This window comes from Neltuma alba, unplaced genomic scaffold, assembly GCF_004799145.2.
Source record: "Neltuma alba isolate B1F8T4 unplaced genomic scaffold, ASM479914v2 tig00011241_pilon, whole genome shotgun sequence".
NCBI lineage: Eukaryota > Viridiplantae > Streptophyta > Magnoliopsida > Fabales > Fabaceae > Neltuma > Neltuma alba.
In genome coordinates this window covers 210,790-227,953 of record NW_021635959.1, presented here as the reverse complement: position 1 = coordinate 227,953, position 17,164 = coordinate 210,790, and the positions used below count along the sequence as shown (strand labels likewise).

At 37.7% G+C, this 17,164-nt stretch overlaps 2 protein-coding genes, 1 non-coding gene and 1 pseudogene across 3 annotated transcripts; all 4 read right to left on the bottom strand.

Annotated features, from left to right (window-relative positions):
- Positions 1-313: 313 nt before the first annotated feature.
- Positions 314-964, bottom strand: LOC114762758 (probable histone H2B.3). Its single transcript, XM_028952329.1, has one exon. It carries the CDS (start codon positions 909-911, stop codon positions 477-479), a length of 435 nt encoding a protein of 144 aa, XP_028808162.1. The 5' UTR covers positions 912-964; the 3' UTR covers positions 314-476.
- A 731-nt stretch (positions 965-1,695) lies between these two features.
- Positions 1,696-1,768, bottom strand: TRNAV-UAC (transfer RNA valine (anticodon UAC)). The gene has a single exon. It is a non-coding gene; the product is annotated as a tRNA-Val (tRNA).
- A 2,734-nt stretch (positions 1,769-4,502) lies between these two features.
- Positions 4,503-5,657, bottom strand: LOC114762759 (zinc finger protein ZAT5). The gene is given in 3 exon segments (XM_028952330.1): positions 4,503-5,003; positions 5,006-5,273; positions 5,275-5,657. Coding segments are annotated over 3 exon segments (750 nt in total). The 5' UTR covers positions 5,461-5,657; the 3' UTR covers positions 4,503-4,707.
- Positions 5,658-13,973: 8,316 nt separating this feature from the next.
- On the bottom strand, positions 13,974-16,085 carry LOC114762743 (transcription factor FER-LIKE IRON DEFICIENCY-INDUCED TRANSCRIPTION FACTOR-like; annotated as a pseudogene).
- Positions 16,086-17,164: the final 1,079 nt, after the last annotated feature.

The following is a 17,164-nucleotide window of genomic DNA, read 5'->3' as shown; positions in this document are numbered from 1 at the left end:
ATGATAAGAGACAATCATAAGCCATTAAAGGCCAGAGTGATCTGATAGGTCTATGCGAATGCGCTCATTAAACACGATTGGCTCAACCTCAGCTTTCACTTAAACGCAATATAAGTCCATGGTCCCTTCTGTTGATGATTGTGGCATATGATTCCTCAACAAGGATCAGTACTTGAACTACATACAACTGCAAAATTTGAAGTCTGGAACCAAAACTAACAGGCCATTAGTCAAATACTCGACATTTGCGCGTCGAAATTGATCGCCCCGTTGCTCCGAAAGGGAAAAAGGCCGAGAATAAGAACAGAAAATATTGAAAATAAGGGAACTAACAACTTAGAGCTTCATTTGCATCAAGGAGAAAGAAATTACTTGGCCTAACATGTCCACAGTTTACAAGTGTAGTGAAACATTGGATTCGTACATCTAATACCTAAACAACCCCTAACAAGAGAAAATACATAACAGAGAAAATCCTAAGAACTTGTGAATTTGGTAACAGCCTTGGTACCCTCAGAAACAGCATGCTTCGCCAGCTCTCCGGGAAGAACCAGTCTCACTGCGGTCTGGATCTCCCTGGAAGTGATGGTCGGCTTCTTGTTGTAGCGCGCTAGGCGCGAAGACTCTTGAGCTAACTTCTCAAATATGTCGTTGATGAAGCTGTTCATTATTCCCATGGCCTTGCTGGAAATTCCTATGTCCGGGTGAACCTGCTTCAACACCTTGAAGATGTAAATCTTGTAAGTCTCCACGCTCTTCTTCGACCTCTTCTTTTTCTTATCAGCACCACCTTCTTTAGCTATCTTCTTCTCCGCCCTGGGTTTCTTCTCCGCAGCCGCCGGAGACTTGTCAGCGGTCTTCTTCTCCTCCGCAGGCTTCTTCTCTGCCGGCTTTTTCTCTGCCTTTGCCATTGTCAGAAAGTTGATTTTCAACAACAACGATGATCAATCCGAGAAACGGAACGCTGTTTGGTGAAAGGAGTGGAATGTTCACGCGTATATATGGGAGATGGCCAAGAGATTTGATTCGTTGGTGGGATAAGTTCGGATCGGTGACGTGGAGGGTTAGATCTTTGATTTCCATAGCGGACGGATTGGAATCATTCGTCATTTTTTGTGAATCTTTTGTTCTGCTTGGCGGGAAGGATGAAGGCGGGATCCGGAAATGTTTGCAAAAAACGCAGAAGTTGAAATAAATTTGAATGATTATTGAGCCCGTCTTTAAATGAAGTCAATGATTTAATAGTTATGATTTATTAATTTTATGGTTTTCTCTATAATTTATAGTATACTCCCTCTGTTTTAAAATTAACTTTGTTTTAAAGTCTTTCAAATTAATAAAAAGTAAAATTTAATATTATTTTATCAAACTTCTCTGAAGTCAATATTCTCTTGAATACAACACTAATGCATATTGATATGTTAATCAAAGATAAATAACCTTTTTAGAGCCGGTTTTGCTAGGAGCCATCTAAATGTTCAGCATTTTATTCTTTTAAATATAACTCAATTTTTATTTTACAGACAATTATATATTTTGGTTCATGGCAAGTCACAGATCTATATTATTAAAAATTAAGCTGCCATATTCTGGCCAAAAAAAAAGGTTGTCCTAGCGTTTTAATGCAAAATGGCCTCAAACATTTTTGGTCTTTTAATGCAACATTTCAGGTTCATAACAAAAAACGAACGGAAATGTTGCTGCCCAGGATCGAACTGGGGACCTTCAGTGTGTAAGACTGACGTGATAACCACTACACCACAGCAACCGGATGCCCTGCTTTGTCTTCTTTAGTTCCACAAGGATTGTTCCTTTTTAATCCAGAGATCAACCAAGGAAATGAGCATCTGCACAGGAGTTTTTAGCGGCCCTCAACCCTCGGTCACTGCTACTTGTCCAGTTGTCCCCAGCCCCCGCGCCTGGATCGCTGTTTGAAAATATAATTTTATTCACTGATTTTCTTCAATTACTAATTTCACGTCAACCAAGACACGTTAAGGCAGAAATCAACTCGATTCAAACCCCATTAGCTGCTCAAGATCTCGAATAACCCTGGGCAATAAGTTATGTTGATTTGCTTTTTCTTTTCTTTTTTCTCCCCTTTCCCTTGGTTTTTCATTTTCACTTTCATTGGTTCTTCAGCCAGTCAGCATCTAAATCATCATCGTTGGTCTTAGCGAAACCTCAGAGCCAACACATACTTGGGCCTGGCGTGGGATTGGAATTGGGCCCAACTCACTAACTCGATACAAACTCCTTTCTGTTCTTATTCTGACCTTTTCATTAAATTGAGCTTGCTTATCTAGCCCATTTTTCATTTTCATATATTTATCTTGTACACTTAAAATAAATTGATTCAGAAATTTGAAATATCCGCATTAACGTGCCTCTCGTTGTTATTGATGTGCATGTGAGAAATTAGGGGTCCACGTGCGAGTAGATTTTAGGGAGGATATACCGGACCGGAGCGAATGAAAAATAAGAACCACTGTCTTTTTATTTTGTTAAAAAAAGAAAAGGTTAAAGAAGGCTAGAAGTGAAGTCCAGCACGTAAATTATTTTCATTAGCCCAACCAGCTAGGAACCGAACAACGTTAAATGAAGGGGATAAAGGCAGCGAAGGAGGAAATGGAAAATGAAAGGGATGCGTTGGAAGTAGAAAAGCCGGCGAATGCCTGCTCGTGATTGGGCTTCCGAACAAGACACTGGGCCCACTTGGAGCCAACTCATCCATGTCTCGTGCACATATACGAGCCATCTGTCTCGTCCCTTTCACCAATCACCCCCCCACATCGGACTCCCCACATTCACTATATTCTTTCTTTCTTTCCCTCTCTCCCTCCCTCCCTGAGTTGTTAGCCTTATTTATTAATTAATGCTCACACCCACCTGTCGCTCTTCCACACACGACAGCTGTCCAGTTTGGAAAACACGTCACACACCACACTTGCATGACTTGCTCTTCCTTATCCCACAAAAATGGGGGGTCCTTAGGTTGTTGGGGGTAAGTTGGGTTTGAGGATAATTAGTGTAAGATAAATATGAGAATGGATCGAAAACATACCGGGTCGGATCTCGGGTCGGGTCGATCAGATCTCCTTAGCTCACGCTTAAGCTAGACTATAAAAGTCTGAGCTTTTAAGTGCACAGCAGAGCACCACTTTTGCAAGAAAGAAAATTAAGAGAGAGAGAGATAGTAGGAAAGCTCTACTACTGGAGTGATTTGAACTGATGGGGGGAAGCCTCTATTTATAGCTTTTGTCAGGGATATTTTGGGTAGCATAAAAATATCCACTGAGCCCATCAGATAAATCTGAGATAAGATATAATATATCCTTATCTCATAATATCATGATATTTTGAATTCAAATCCAGAATCAATCTTAATTAATTCTAAATATATATACTTAATATTATTTAATCTATACAATATAAATTAATTAATTTAATATAAATTAATTAGATTTATATCGTAACCGATTGGATATGATTCAGAATGTTTGACCAAGTCAAACATATCATGATATCGCTTGGATATTTGACTGATATATTCTCTTTATACCGGGTCAAATAATCCGGCTCATCAAGGGCGGATCCAAACCCAAAAATCTAACAATTAGGATAACAAATTACAACAGCGAGACGAGGAGTAAAAGGGCGGTTACATGAGAAGAAGGGAAGCTCTCCCAAAAAGTACATGGTGGGTGGTAATGCGAAGGAGTAATGTGTAAGCAAGGAAGTGAAGTGAGTGATTGTTTTTTTGCAAAATCCTGCAGCTCACGCAATGGCTATGTGTCCACATGCTTCGCTTGCCACCCACTCTCCATAACGTGCACTTAACTAACTTCTACCTTTTTACACTCTCACTCACCACCACTTCATCCTCCTATCTCTGTACCTCCCATTTTACAATTGTACCCCCGAACCCCCCCCCCCCCCCACATCTATTTCCATTTCACCTCTCACTTTCATCTTCATATTATCCGCTGAGCAGCACGTAGTTAGCCACCCATAGAATAATGAGCTAAAAGAAAAAAAACAGAGAGAGGTGGGAAGGGGGGTCTGGCATTTATGAATGCAGTTTGCTTGTGCTTTTTATTCTTTCTTGCCATTGAATGAAACAGAGTGTGTGTGAGTGAGAGGGACTGAGGGTGAGAGAAAGAGATCTGTTTGCATTATTTCACATATTAAATCAAATGAAGAGCACACAAAGGGAACCTAATCCACCACTTTTGGCTGTGGCTGTGGCTGTGGATGCGCCATGCCCTGGCTATGTCGTGCCTTCTCTCTCTCTCTCTTTTCCCCTGCTTCCTTCCTTATTATTCTCCCTGTTTTTCTTTAAATATATTTCTCTCTTTCTTGTCGATAAAAAATGTTTACGAATGAAGAATATTGCAACTCTGTGAGGACACCGTAAAAAAGAAAAAAGACGCCCATCACTCCCTTTTCGTGAATCAAAGGCAACCCAACAACAGCTCTGGCCAACTTACTTACTCAAAGTATTCTAACTCCAACAACACACTGTGTCATCTATTAAATATAAACTGAATGAATCGTCCAAAGAATCCATAATTATCCATGCTAACTGATGATTCTGAATTTAAAACAAACGCTCTATTTCATAATTCACATTGATCATTCGCCCCCCGCATCTTCCCAGTTTTTTTATAAAAAAAAAAAAAAAAAGAAAACTTCCTTCTCTCATTTTCAATAATGACAGTCCACCAGAGCCGGAGCCGACGGCACCAGAGATTTCGGCGCGGGTGAAAACTGAAACTTGGAATCCCGCAGATCGTCCTCCGGCGCCGGCAAATTAAGATCTAATTCGAGGACGCTCCTGGGCTTCACTTCCACGGCGGCGGTGTTGGCCGATGCTCTGTGCCTCCTCATATGGCCGCCCAGTGCTTGCCCAGACGTAAACTCCGACCCACATATGGAACACTCATGAATCTTTGCCTTGTTGCTGTGGAAAGCCTTGTTGGGCGCTAATTGAAGAGAAATCTGAGAGTGCTTTTGAACTGATCTTCCCCTCCTTCTTCAGACTCAAAACTCATGACTTGGGCGGTGAGTGGTTGCGGGGGCTCAACCTTAGGTTTCTTGTGGCTTGCTCTGTGTCCACCCAAGGCTTGGAAGGAAGGGAAGGATTTGCTACAAGTTTTGCACTCGTAGACGTAGAAGCCACTGATGTTCTTGGTGGCGGGATGCTCCTTATGAGGAGCATCACCGCTCTGAGCCAAGAGAATCAAACAATTAGCCATGTCTTGCGTCATCATCTTCGGCGCCGTCAAAAGTGGTGGAGGCGGAGGAATTAAAGGAAGTATAATCATCGGCAGAAGCAGAGGAGGAGGTGGAGTGGGCAAGAGCGGCGGACAAGGGCCTGTGGCGTTTGGTGCGTTTGCCTTTGGCGACGCTAAGAGAGGTGGACGACCCCACAAGCTGCTCTGCGGCATCCATGTCCATTTCTGGGGCCAGAGGAGTACTTTGAGAAAGAGGGAATACCAGAAGAGGATGGTTTAAAGAGAGAGTGAGGGGTTCACATATATTTATATAGAGAGAGATACATGGGAGAGAGTGAATTGGGACGGAGTGGGTTAATGGGTTTGTTATAGATGAAAGGAGGCGTCGCTGTTCTCTTTCCAAACAGGTACTAACTCTGAAACAGCCTGCCACCCCAAATCTTCCTTGCGTTTCCAAACTTGTATGGATGTCACTGTGTCCTCACCAAATAAAAAAACAGAACCCGCCTACCTTCTTTCCTCACGCGCTTTCACTCCACGCTTCGTTTCTCGCCGCACTTTTTTTCCCATGTGATGTTGTCTTTACTCGTTCCATATATTTAACCAGAATTTTCTGCGTATTTGAGCCGAGTTGTACATAAGTTTAAGTAATTTATTTTTTGACCTTTTTGCCGAAAATATTATTTTTTAATTTTTGAATAGTACTAGTATAATTTATTTTAAGTTTTATATAATGCACATTAATATGGCTAGATTATGGGCATTGTGTAAAGCTTAATTATCTGCACGCTGAAATTCTATAATTTTTTAAAATGAATGTTATGTTACGTATCATATTGGCATAGGTATTTATAATATCCATAACGTTGTTATCTATCATTATGTGACACATTAGGTATTTCTACCTATTTTTATTTATAATTTAAAATGAATTAGTTGGCAAAATAGTATAGACGCTTAATTGGCTAGGAGGGGCAAGAAAGACATTTTCTTTTTTTTGGGAGAGAAGGGTGCGTGATACACAGTTTCTACTCAATTCAGTTTTAAGGTGATTTAGACAGGATGACATATTAAAATGAAAGTAGTAAATAAGGATCACTGAAAGAAAGAAATATTTAAAGATTTGGGGGGGGGGGGGGGTTGCAATTAGAGGCGATAATCGTAAGGTGGGTAGGCATAATATAATATAAGTGATTGATGATTTGTTGGGATTGAAAAATATTGCTTGAACTGAATCACTGATTAGCAATTGAAGCGTTTACGAAGGAATAAGTAATTCATCATTTTGGTGGTCGTGTCAGTGACGAAACAAGCAGCGGGTTGAGATGAGTTGAGCATGCATGATGGAAGGGAACGAAATTAGGTTAAAATTAGCTGGCTAGGGAGACGAAGAAATAGAAGATGTGATTAATTAGTTGATTAGTGTGAGCACATATAGTGGGTGCTATCGGAGTGTTTGGATAGCACTAGAAGTGCTTCTAAAAAGTACTTTTCTGTAAATCGAGATAAACTCTTTCACATATTTACTTCGTATGCTATAAAAGCACTTTTAAAACCATAATTTTAATTCCATCCAAACACTACAAGCAGATGAAGAAGAGAGTGAGAGATGGAATTGGAAGTGAAAGTTAAAGAGGGGGGTTTGGTGCTGTTAACGTTACGTTGAGAGTAATCGACTTCACACGCTGTTGTTTGGGGTTTAGGTTTGGGATGAAGTTATTATTATTATTAGGTCAATGAAGCTAATTGTGTACAATTTGCACGTCCCATTGCAAACCATAGTGGCCCTCCACGTTAAAAGCATGTCCCTCTTCTCTCACCAACCAATCACTCACTCACACACACACACTCTCTCTCTCTCTCACATCTTATTAATTCCATATGATCGATGATAAGCGATTATATTCCAAAATTATATTTTACACTATCCTACTTGGGAGTACTCCTTAGTTCCTCTCATATATATTGCTTCTTAATTTTCAAAGCACGATAGGTTGAGGAGGTTGCATCTGTCACCGTAATTATTGTTTGATGATCTCTGAATAATGTGAACGGGAGGAATTAATGAATTAATGTGATGCGCATATAAATAATATGTATTCGAATTCTAGACGATATGGGTCCATTGACACACACACACTCACACACACACACAGTGCTCATCTTTGGAACATGATAGTTCTAAAACTCACCCACCCAACACTCCGAACTAACAAACTAGCATTTATTTGACGGAAGGGAACAGATCACATGATGTCAATGGTTAATTAATATGTGTACATACGTAGATCTAATCCCAACTTGATTAAAACCAAACCGCAAGAAAAATGGTAGTTAAGATGGATGGCTTGTATATGTTGTTGTGACATTACTGGTAACTGGTAAGATTAGACTTTTTTTCGGGGATTCTCTTGGATGGGAGTTGCCTCGATGACACTATTAAAATGTTAGTTAGTGATGAAAAGCGTATCCAAAATCATTGACCAAATGGAGCGTCTCCATTAAGATATGGTCCACTAGTAGGTGAGCCATTGAGTTACCCCCTTAATCTGTATATAACCCTCCACAGAACCTGAAAAGATCTACATGCACCAACCTGAAAGAAAATTTCCCACCCATTGGTAGATCCACCAACACCTCTACTTCTCTAATAACTTCACATCCCCGCAATTATATAAGTCATGAGTGCCTAATTATTATTACTATTATTATTGATCATAAATATGTATATGTCGATTCCTTATAAATTAGTGGACAATAGGAACATTGGGGGTGTCGCTAATAACTAGCTAGCTAGCCGGTCTTTTAGGCTTTTAGCTAGTGCGATGATATGAAGACCCATTCTTCTTCTTCCCTCCAGCACGATATCTCACATTTGGTGGCAGGATCTTCTTTTGGTTAAGCTTGGATCTAAAGTATTGCGCTATGTGTTTCGTGTGCCACGCGTTGACCCAATTTTGTGTCCACGCTGAAGAAATTCATTAATATACTCCTCCGGTCCTAATTATAAGACCCAATTGACTTATTTGAGGAGATTAAGGAAGCAAGTTAAGTTGATTATTTATAATAAATAAGATTAGGACCGGAGGAGTACTACATATCGGATTCGGGATATGAGCCGATTTATTTTGAAATGTACGCGTACCAATTAATTATTCATCCGACGAACCCAGGAAAGAGGGTGGTTCAATGTACTGCGGAGAAGTAAGAAAAATATACGGACGGGTGAGGGGGAAAAAAGGAAAGCAGTACTTGTGAGTTGGGTGATGGATTGAGAATAAAATTGAATGATTGATATTTAATATTTCATTAATTTTACATTCTTAATAGCTTTTTTTTGTCTAAAATTTGAAATAAGAATAATTTTCTGATCGTTATTCTTTTAAGATATGTTTCCTATCTAGATGTCACTGCAAGAATGAGTATTCCGATGTTATTTGGGATGAGCACCAAAAAAAAAGAGAAAAGAAAAGAAAAGGACCTGGGGAGAAAGGGAGGGCGGGAGACTGTTGGCGTAGCAAATTGAATGTGGTAAGCTGTATGTGTTGTATGAGTCACGTAATACCCCCAGGATTGGATACTTCCTCCCATTATTTTATTACTTTATTAAAATCCAAAACTACTGGTCCATCCATTTCCCCATTTCCCTTTTCTAATGTGTGTTTGGATGAAACCAAACCGTGGTTTGGAAAAGTGATTCTGGAGAATAGATTCTGGGGAAAATAGATTCTGTGAAGAATAGATTTTGTAAAAAAGTGATTCTGAGAAGTGAGAGTGTTTGGATAGTTGTTATCAGAAGCACTTTTATATATATACAAATTACTAAAAAAAAGACATAAGTTAATATGATAATTACAGAAAAATAGATTTTATGATATATTTTTAATTTGAATGAATAAAATTGTTATAATATGTTTTTTACCAAAAACTAAAACATAATATATATACATGATAATATAATTAATAAATAATATAATGTGTATATATATTTATAACATATAAGATTAAATATATTTATATAAAAATTGTTTATAAAAAAAATAACAAGATACATATCATATAGGCCCTCACCCTCTCTCCCTTTTTTCTCTCAAAAAGCAAAAAAATTTTGCTTTTTTTTTTCCAAAACCATGGTTTTGGAGTCAAAACCATGGTTTTTGACCCAAAACCATGGTTTTGGTTTTTGGAGGGGGTGTTTGGGTAGATTATTCCCCAAACCATGGTTGGGTCCCCAAACCATGGTTTGGGGTGTAACCCAAACACACCCTTAATTTGGCAGCTTCCTGAAATATGTAATATTGTATTCATAACAAGAATCATGATCACAGAAACTATAATACTACCTCAGATTCTTAATGTAAGAGCTAGTTAACTAATTTGAGTAGATTAAAAAATTTTGCTAAATTCGTTATTTATAATAAATAAATGTTGTCTTTCCTAAAATACCCTTGCTAATCATGTGTATTAGCTAGAAGTACCATTTGATAGAATCTTTATCACGTACAATTACTATGAGGATTACTTAAAAAAAATAGATAAATATGAAACACAAGGTGAATTGAGTTCTTGTATTTAAGACAAAATTAAAAGTCAAACTAGCTCTTATATCAACAACCAGAGATGGTACTTTCTCTAGATTCCTTCCTCTTTGCACTCACCTGTTGGGATGGGTCCTCACGATTCAGGCTACACCGCAATCATTTCATTACGTATTCACACGCACTCAACAATTGTACATAATATATATGGTCCCCATTGACAAACTTATTATGTATACTTAATTGCAACATGCATGGAGGGTGAGACTAGAGTACTCTTGTGCTAGCAACGCTAATGCAGACGCAACGGAAATTAGAAATATACAGCTAGAGTGAAAATAATGACAATAACGGATTAATAGGATTCATTAATTTTTGACGTGGACATAAATAGTGATATATATTGGAGAACACGACGTTGAAAGCTCGAGTGGGCTCTGCTGTTATATTATGGATGATTGAATACACCTTTTTTTTTTTGTTTTGGGGGGATACATAAACTTGGGTATTGGTATCTATCTAGTATATATACTACATTTTGTTCTAATATAGGATTTCATTTGACTTTTATTTTAGTTCTAATATAAAACCCCAATCTATTTCGTCTATAATATTTATATATTTTTTTCTAAGATAGTCCTTCTAACAATAGTAATTCTAGCCAATACACTTGATTAACAAGGATATTTTAGGAAAGACGACATCTATTTATGACAAATAACTAACTTGTTTTTTTTTTAAATTCATCAAATTAGTCAACTGGTTTTATAATTAGGAACGGAGATAGTATAAATTATAAGGAACGTAACCAGTAAAAACGCTCAAGTTGTGGACTCAATACTCCGTCTCCACTTTGTAACTACTCACGGAAAGCGCCACTCATTTTTACAACATATAATTTAGGTAACAAACTTCACTCATCTACTTGTAATAACCAGATTTTTTTTTTAAGAATTAGAATGAGATCTCAAAAAAAAAAACCAATAAGTCTTACTAATAAGTGAGTAATTATCATTTATTATATTGAAATTTTTCATTACAAACCGCTTTGTTGTAATTAAAACTTTTTAATAATTACGTTACTTGCTTAGAATTTCATAACAATTTTCCTCCTTTTTGGTGGGACATGATTTATAAACAAATCTCAAAGATCATATAAATTGTGTTGAGAAAAATATCTGTAATAATGGAAACAGACAATTCTCTTCAAATCTAACACGATAATGATAAAATCAGAAGTGCTGAAGCGCTCATTTACTAATATTTTGTGTGGTCCTCTCGGTGTTGGCAATTATTATTTGCAAATGAATATTTCCAATGCTTTCCCCTTCAGTATCAACGACCGGACCACGCTAATTAAAGGGGATCCGAGACAATGACATTATGACATGCCCCAGAAAAATCCATCTAGTTTTATTTCCTAATCGAATTGAGCAACGTTGCTGCTAATAAAATCTACATCATGATCAACTGCTTGATGCATGAAAGTAATTAGAACAGAAAATTATACATAGAGAGAGGGAGAGGAGGTGTGGGCAGACGTGTTGGTTTGTTGTTGTTATATAATACTACTGATCTGCATGGTGGGAGATGTATATAATTGAATGAAAAGGTCAACCGTACCCTTAGGAGGGTTAGAAAAAACCAGAAACAAAAACGGCTTTGGATGGGATGCATAGTTGAGAAGGAGAGGGTGGGTTACTTAGTGATGTGGTGATGAAAGCCATGGTGAAGGCCGCACAAACATAAATATTAGCTCCGACATTTAACTATTATTTTAATTCTAAGTATAAGATCTTAAACTATTTTTTTCTTATATTTATTTATTTTTTCAAGATAGTCCTTCTAATAATAATAGTTCTGGCTAATAAACTTGATTAGCAGTGATCTTTTAGAAAAGACAACACCTATTTATTACAAATAATTTATTTAATTTATTTTCTTAATCTATTTAAATCAGTAAACTAACTCTTATATTTAGAATAGGAGGCAGTATAAACAAGAAAGCCGAATAATGCTCCCTCCGCCGCTTCTGTTTGCAACTAACCACCGTATATAGTCACACTCGCATTCACAACCCGTAACTAATAAACGGTGCGCCCACTAATTTCTTAATTTTATTCCATTAATATCCTTCTTCTTCATTGGTTGCCGGCGAAGCAACCCTGACCTTCGCCACACAATCTTATGTCAAGTCATTCCAAAGGACGAAGCATGTGTGTGTGTGAGTAGTGACGCAAAATAGCTCAAACCGTTATAATTTCACATGTATTATTAAAAATCCACTTGAGCCGCGCGCACACATACATGAACTCATGCCTTACGTAATTTGCTCAAGCACTCACCTCAGACCCAATAAAATTAATTCGCTATATTAGCTAAGACAATACTACTTTTAATTTTTAATATAAGAGCTTGTTTGATTTTGATTTTTATTTTTATCCTAAATGTAAGACCTCAACCCATTTTATGTCACATCTTTATCTATTTTTTCGCAAGGTTGTCCTTACATTAATAATAGTTCTGGCTAATACATTTGCTTAGCAAAAACATTTTAGGAAACACGATATCTATTTATTATAAATAACTAACTTAACTAGTTTCTTTAATTCACTCAAATCAGTCAACTAGTTTTTATATTAAAGACCAAAAGTAGTATAATATCAATCATAAAATGGTATGGGTATGAACGGGAACATTTATCTCCCCAAATTGATTTTTAATTTTCGGGGTGACCTGATAATAAGGAATGAAAATTAAGTGAAAAGACAGAAGGGAATGCAACATTATATGAGAAGGCAGAGTGTGAAGAGTTGAATAATATAATGTTCAATAATGTTGATAATGGGACAGCCCTTGAAAGAGCAGATAAGGTAATTAATGAGTGAGGGAAAATTTCAGTGGAGCTTAAAATTAAACAAGATTGTATTGTGAAGTACGCACAGATACACGGGTAGTAGTGTATTAACCATGCATGCGCGTTTGCACGACGAAGAAGTCAGAGTGAGGGCAATAGGATAATAGATTGTGTGGCTCATAAGCCTTCCCCTCTCCACAACTTCAATCGGCGCATACATCTGCCTAATTAAAACCTTCCCTGCTATATATGGGCCCATGTGTGTGCGTGTGCGCATGCCTGCGTCCTTTTCTTTTTTTTTTTTGGGAGGGGGTATTTTTATTTGAGGTTAAATGTAGTCTCTGTCCGAAGTGTGTAATGGATGACACGAGTTGACCGCCTGAAGCCGATAACGCCTTTGCTGTAGTACGTCCCACCTGCCAAGTTTATGCCATGAGTTTCGGATCATTCAGTTGAAGTCGTCAAAGATATTATTCATATTCTATCATTTTTTTAAAAATTCTCTTCTTAAAAAAAAATCTAAAATTTACTAAGCATGTAAAAGCCCATTCAGTGCCGGTGACCATCACATGGTTGCTAAGATTACCTGATATCAATTGTTGAGTTTGCTTGGATGAATGGCGATGGAAGCACGAATTCAAGCTACAACAACGGTAAACAGCACTAATCTGAAACAGTATTACTTCGGATCTTTACTATAAGAGCTAATTAATTAATTTGAATAGATTAAAATTTAGTTAAGTTTATTATTTGTAATAAATAAATATTGTCTTCTCTAAAATATCTTTGCTAATAAAGTATATTGGTTAAACCTATCATTATTACAAAGATTATCTTGAAAAAAATATGAGAGACAATATAAATTGAGATCTTATATTTAAGATCAAAATAAAATAAAATAAGTTCTTATAATATTAAAACCAAAGGTAGTAATTTTGAAGAGGGGACGCATGCGTGACAACAACATGAAACACAAAGAAGCCGGCAAAGAGGAGAGGGACAATAACCCTCCCCAGTGTGAAATCCGTGAGGTGCTGGGCTTAGCCCAGTAATAAACATGACACGCAGCTGTGTCGCGATTACCAATTTAATTAGCACCAAGTATATCTAGTCTACTCTTTGATGATTAATGCACGAAAATTGAAAAAAAAAAGGGGGGGTGGTTGATTCGGGAACGGTATTTTTTCTGCAGAAAAAACCTTCCAAGCATGTGTCCTGTAAAATCATACTGCTTGTGACAGACATTAATTGCATGTTCTCGTATAGACTGGTTTGCTCGTGACACGGTTTGGATTTGTATCCTGGATTCTCACACATGATGACACGCCTCTTTTTCTCTCAATCATGATGTTATCTATTCTGTAATCTGGACATGTGTGACACAGCTCTTCATAATAGTTTCATCACAGGCTTACATTACAATAAAACAGAAGCGAACACTCAAGCTGAAGAAATTATGTCATGGACCCGAATCCTTGGTTGAGAAGAGCGTCTGTCATCCACAGCTTCAGATCGTCAGGTTGGTTACTGGCTCACAACCTTGGTCGGCCTTGTAACATCATTAATTTTTTTCCTTAATCAATACAAAGCATGAATCAAATTAAATCTAAAATGTAGCATTGAAAATTTTGGGCTAGAAATGTAAGGAATAGCTTAAAATGAACAAACTACTAAGTTCTTATGAGCTGAAGTTTTGAAAATATAAAAGGAAAGTTAAAGAATTTTCAGAGATTAAATTTCATTTTCAATTCTAATGTTTCCAAATTTGCTTTCTCATCTCTATCTCACATAATTTTTTTATTTTAAACTCATTAGAAGTATCAAAATCTAACCTTAGAAAGAGCCCTAGGTCTGGCCAAAATTCATCCAAATGTGTAAAAGTTGGATTTCTTGTAAACTCATTATAAAACCATTTGATTCTTGTTCTTTTTAAGATTTTAAACATTGTTCTAATATCAATTTCATCTTATTCTACTCTTTAAACTACAAGACGAACATGGCTATTATTTACATAATATACATATCCCAAAACAGCAGAGCAGCATAACCATTTGCAATCACAACCGGTTTCAAATCGAACTAAATCTAAATACATACATACATAGAAGTAGGACAGAGCTCGCTTACTTTCAGTGTTAGCGAAAGTTGAAATGAGTCACGAGGCGTGGCCAGCTGTGAAGTGCGAACACTGTGCCCTGACAGAGACTCGAGAGCCCTGTAGAGTGAGGAAGCCACACCTTCACCTTTGTTGGTCAATACTTTCACTTAAAACTCCCTTTCCTCCACCTGTATCACCTCCATCTACACATAAATGCTGCTGTCACACGCTAATATATAATACTGCTTCCCGTCATAATTATAAGTGAGTTGACTAATTTGAGAAGATTAAAGAAGTAAGTTGAGTTAGTTATTTGTCCTAAATAGGTGTTGTCTTTCTTAAAATATCCTTGCGAATCAAGTGTATTGACTAGAACTATCATTGTTAGAAGGGCTACTTTGAAAAAAAAATATAAATACGAGAGATAAGTGGATTGGAGTCTTATATTTAGAACCAAAATAAAAGTCAAATAGGGTTTATATTAAGGACCGGAGGTAGTATATATGAACTTAATTCTTCAATATACCAAGCAAACAGATTAACCTGCAGGATCTTCTTGCAGAATAATAAATGGTTGCGTGCGCCTTGAACATCATGTATCCTCGTGGGGCTTTGATCTCATCCTTGATTGTAGTCTTGTGATGAGGCTAGTATGTAGGATACTTCAAGATCTTCAACCTCAGCCCTCAGCTTCTTGGCTTGTGCTTGCAGCTCCTGCACATATGTTGCTGCATCTCCCAGAATACTTGCCTTGTCCATCTGCATATATACAATCGCATTAAACCTTGCCACCATTGAATCGGAAAACAGTTTTGTCGCCAAAATTAAAGCTCAAAAGGTTAACTTGACACGTACATTAGTTATGTTGGGAACCAAAGAACGCAATGTGCACAGGGCTTGCTTCATTCGTCCTCTCCTCCTCCTTTCAGAGATCAAAATGATGGACCTATCAGCTTTCGACCTCTGTTTTGAATTATTAACACCGATTGCAGAAGAATCATCCCCATCGTCATCGTCTTCCCGATGATCTGCGGATCTTTCTGCCTTGGCCCGAACGCTACTATGAAAACACTAGAAGGAGCTGAGTGGAGAGTATGGGATTAGATCATTAACAGCAAAGCAAGTGTTAGAGCAGACAAACGGGTCTGCAGCGCAGCGCAGGGGCATGGAAGGAATCGGCAATTGAAGAAGAGATCAGGAATAGGATCGAAGGTAGAAGGAAGTGGGCCTTGGCTCTCCCCGCCCCGAATCAAGATGAACTGATCAAAGTTTGGGTCGTCGGGGAAGTCGTGCACCCCAAACTTATTCGTGTTTAGCACCGTGTCCTGGTTATTAACATTCCAAGCTTCGGACATAGTTTGGATGCTGCGAAAGCTCTAATCCTTGCGATCCTTAACATGTATATAAATGTTTGTTAAAGTTTCTGACTTTTAATACAAATAGTTGGGTTCAAATCTGTGGTTCTTATCTGTTGTGATATGCAGTTTTATAAAAAGATACTGTTCATATGAACCCAGTTCAGTGGAGCATGCGAGGAATTTAAACGATTTAAGCACATGGAGTCACCGATTTCACCGTCACCATGCTGGTTGGGGTAAAAGAATGCCGTTGCTGCATACATGTATATGGCTTCAGCGTCTTGAATAATAGCTGGATTGGTATACATAGTATGCACGCGCACGCAGAAATAAGCCTGGCGCCGTCATTTCAGAACTTGAATGATCCATATAGAACCAGAAGCCTCCCCTGGCGGGTCGCTTTCTGATGCTCGCAACTCGCAAGTTTCTATAGTTATGGCTTATAACTTACGGGCATAAATGGGGGTCTCTGTTTTAAGGGGTGTATGATCAAGTGGGCATACATTCATTGCTAGTCTCTGTTTTAAGGGGAATGTGATCAAGCGGGCATATATTAAATCCGGCGGCCCAAGGGGATGCGGATTAGCTCCATTGGGATTATTGTATTGATTTCGTGAATTTCAAGGTCGTAGGTATATTTGCATTGCAGTTTTTTTTTTTTCTTTTTTTCTTTTTAGGGTGATGGGTGATAAGGAGTTCATGCTTCATACTTGATACACCATCCTGGGTGTAAGTTTTTGGAAAAGAAAAAAAGTGCTTAAACGTGTTTTTGAAGAAAATGACAAAGTGAAAAAAAATTTAGAAAAAATTAACCTTTTAATTCTTCAATTTTGAACTCACTTGCAATTCTAACACTGACTCAATCCTTCGTGTTTTCACTTCTTTAGATATGTGGTAAGAAAATTGCTTCCACATCAGCAACGAAACGAAGTTGAGGATGTGGTATGCATATGAAGCTGGAAGTGTCTCGCATCAAAGTCCGTGGGGGCCTTCAGTTTTCGGCGGCTTGTGTAGTCAGGACTCAGGATCATGATGAGAGGCCGCTATTCTAAGAGACTGGGCACCGGAGCGGCGAT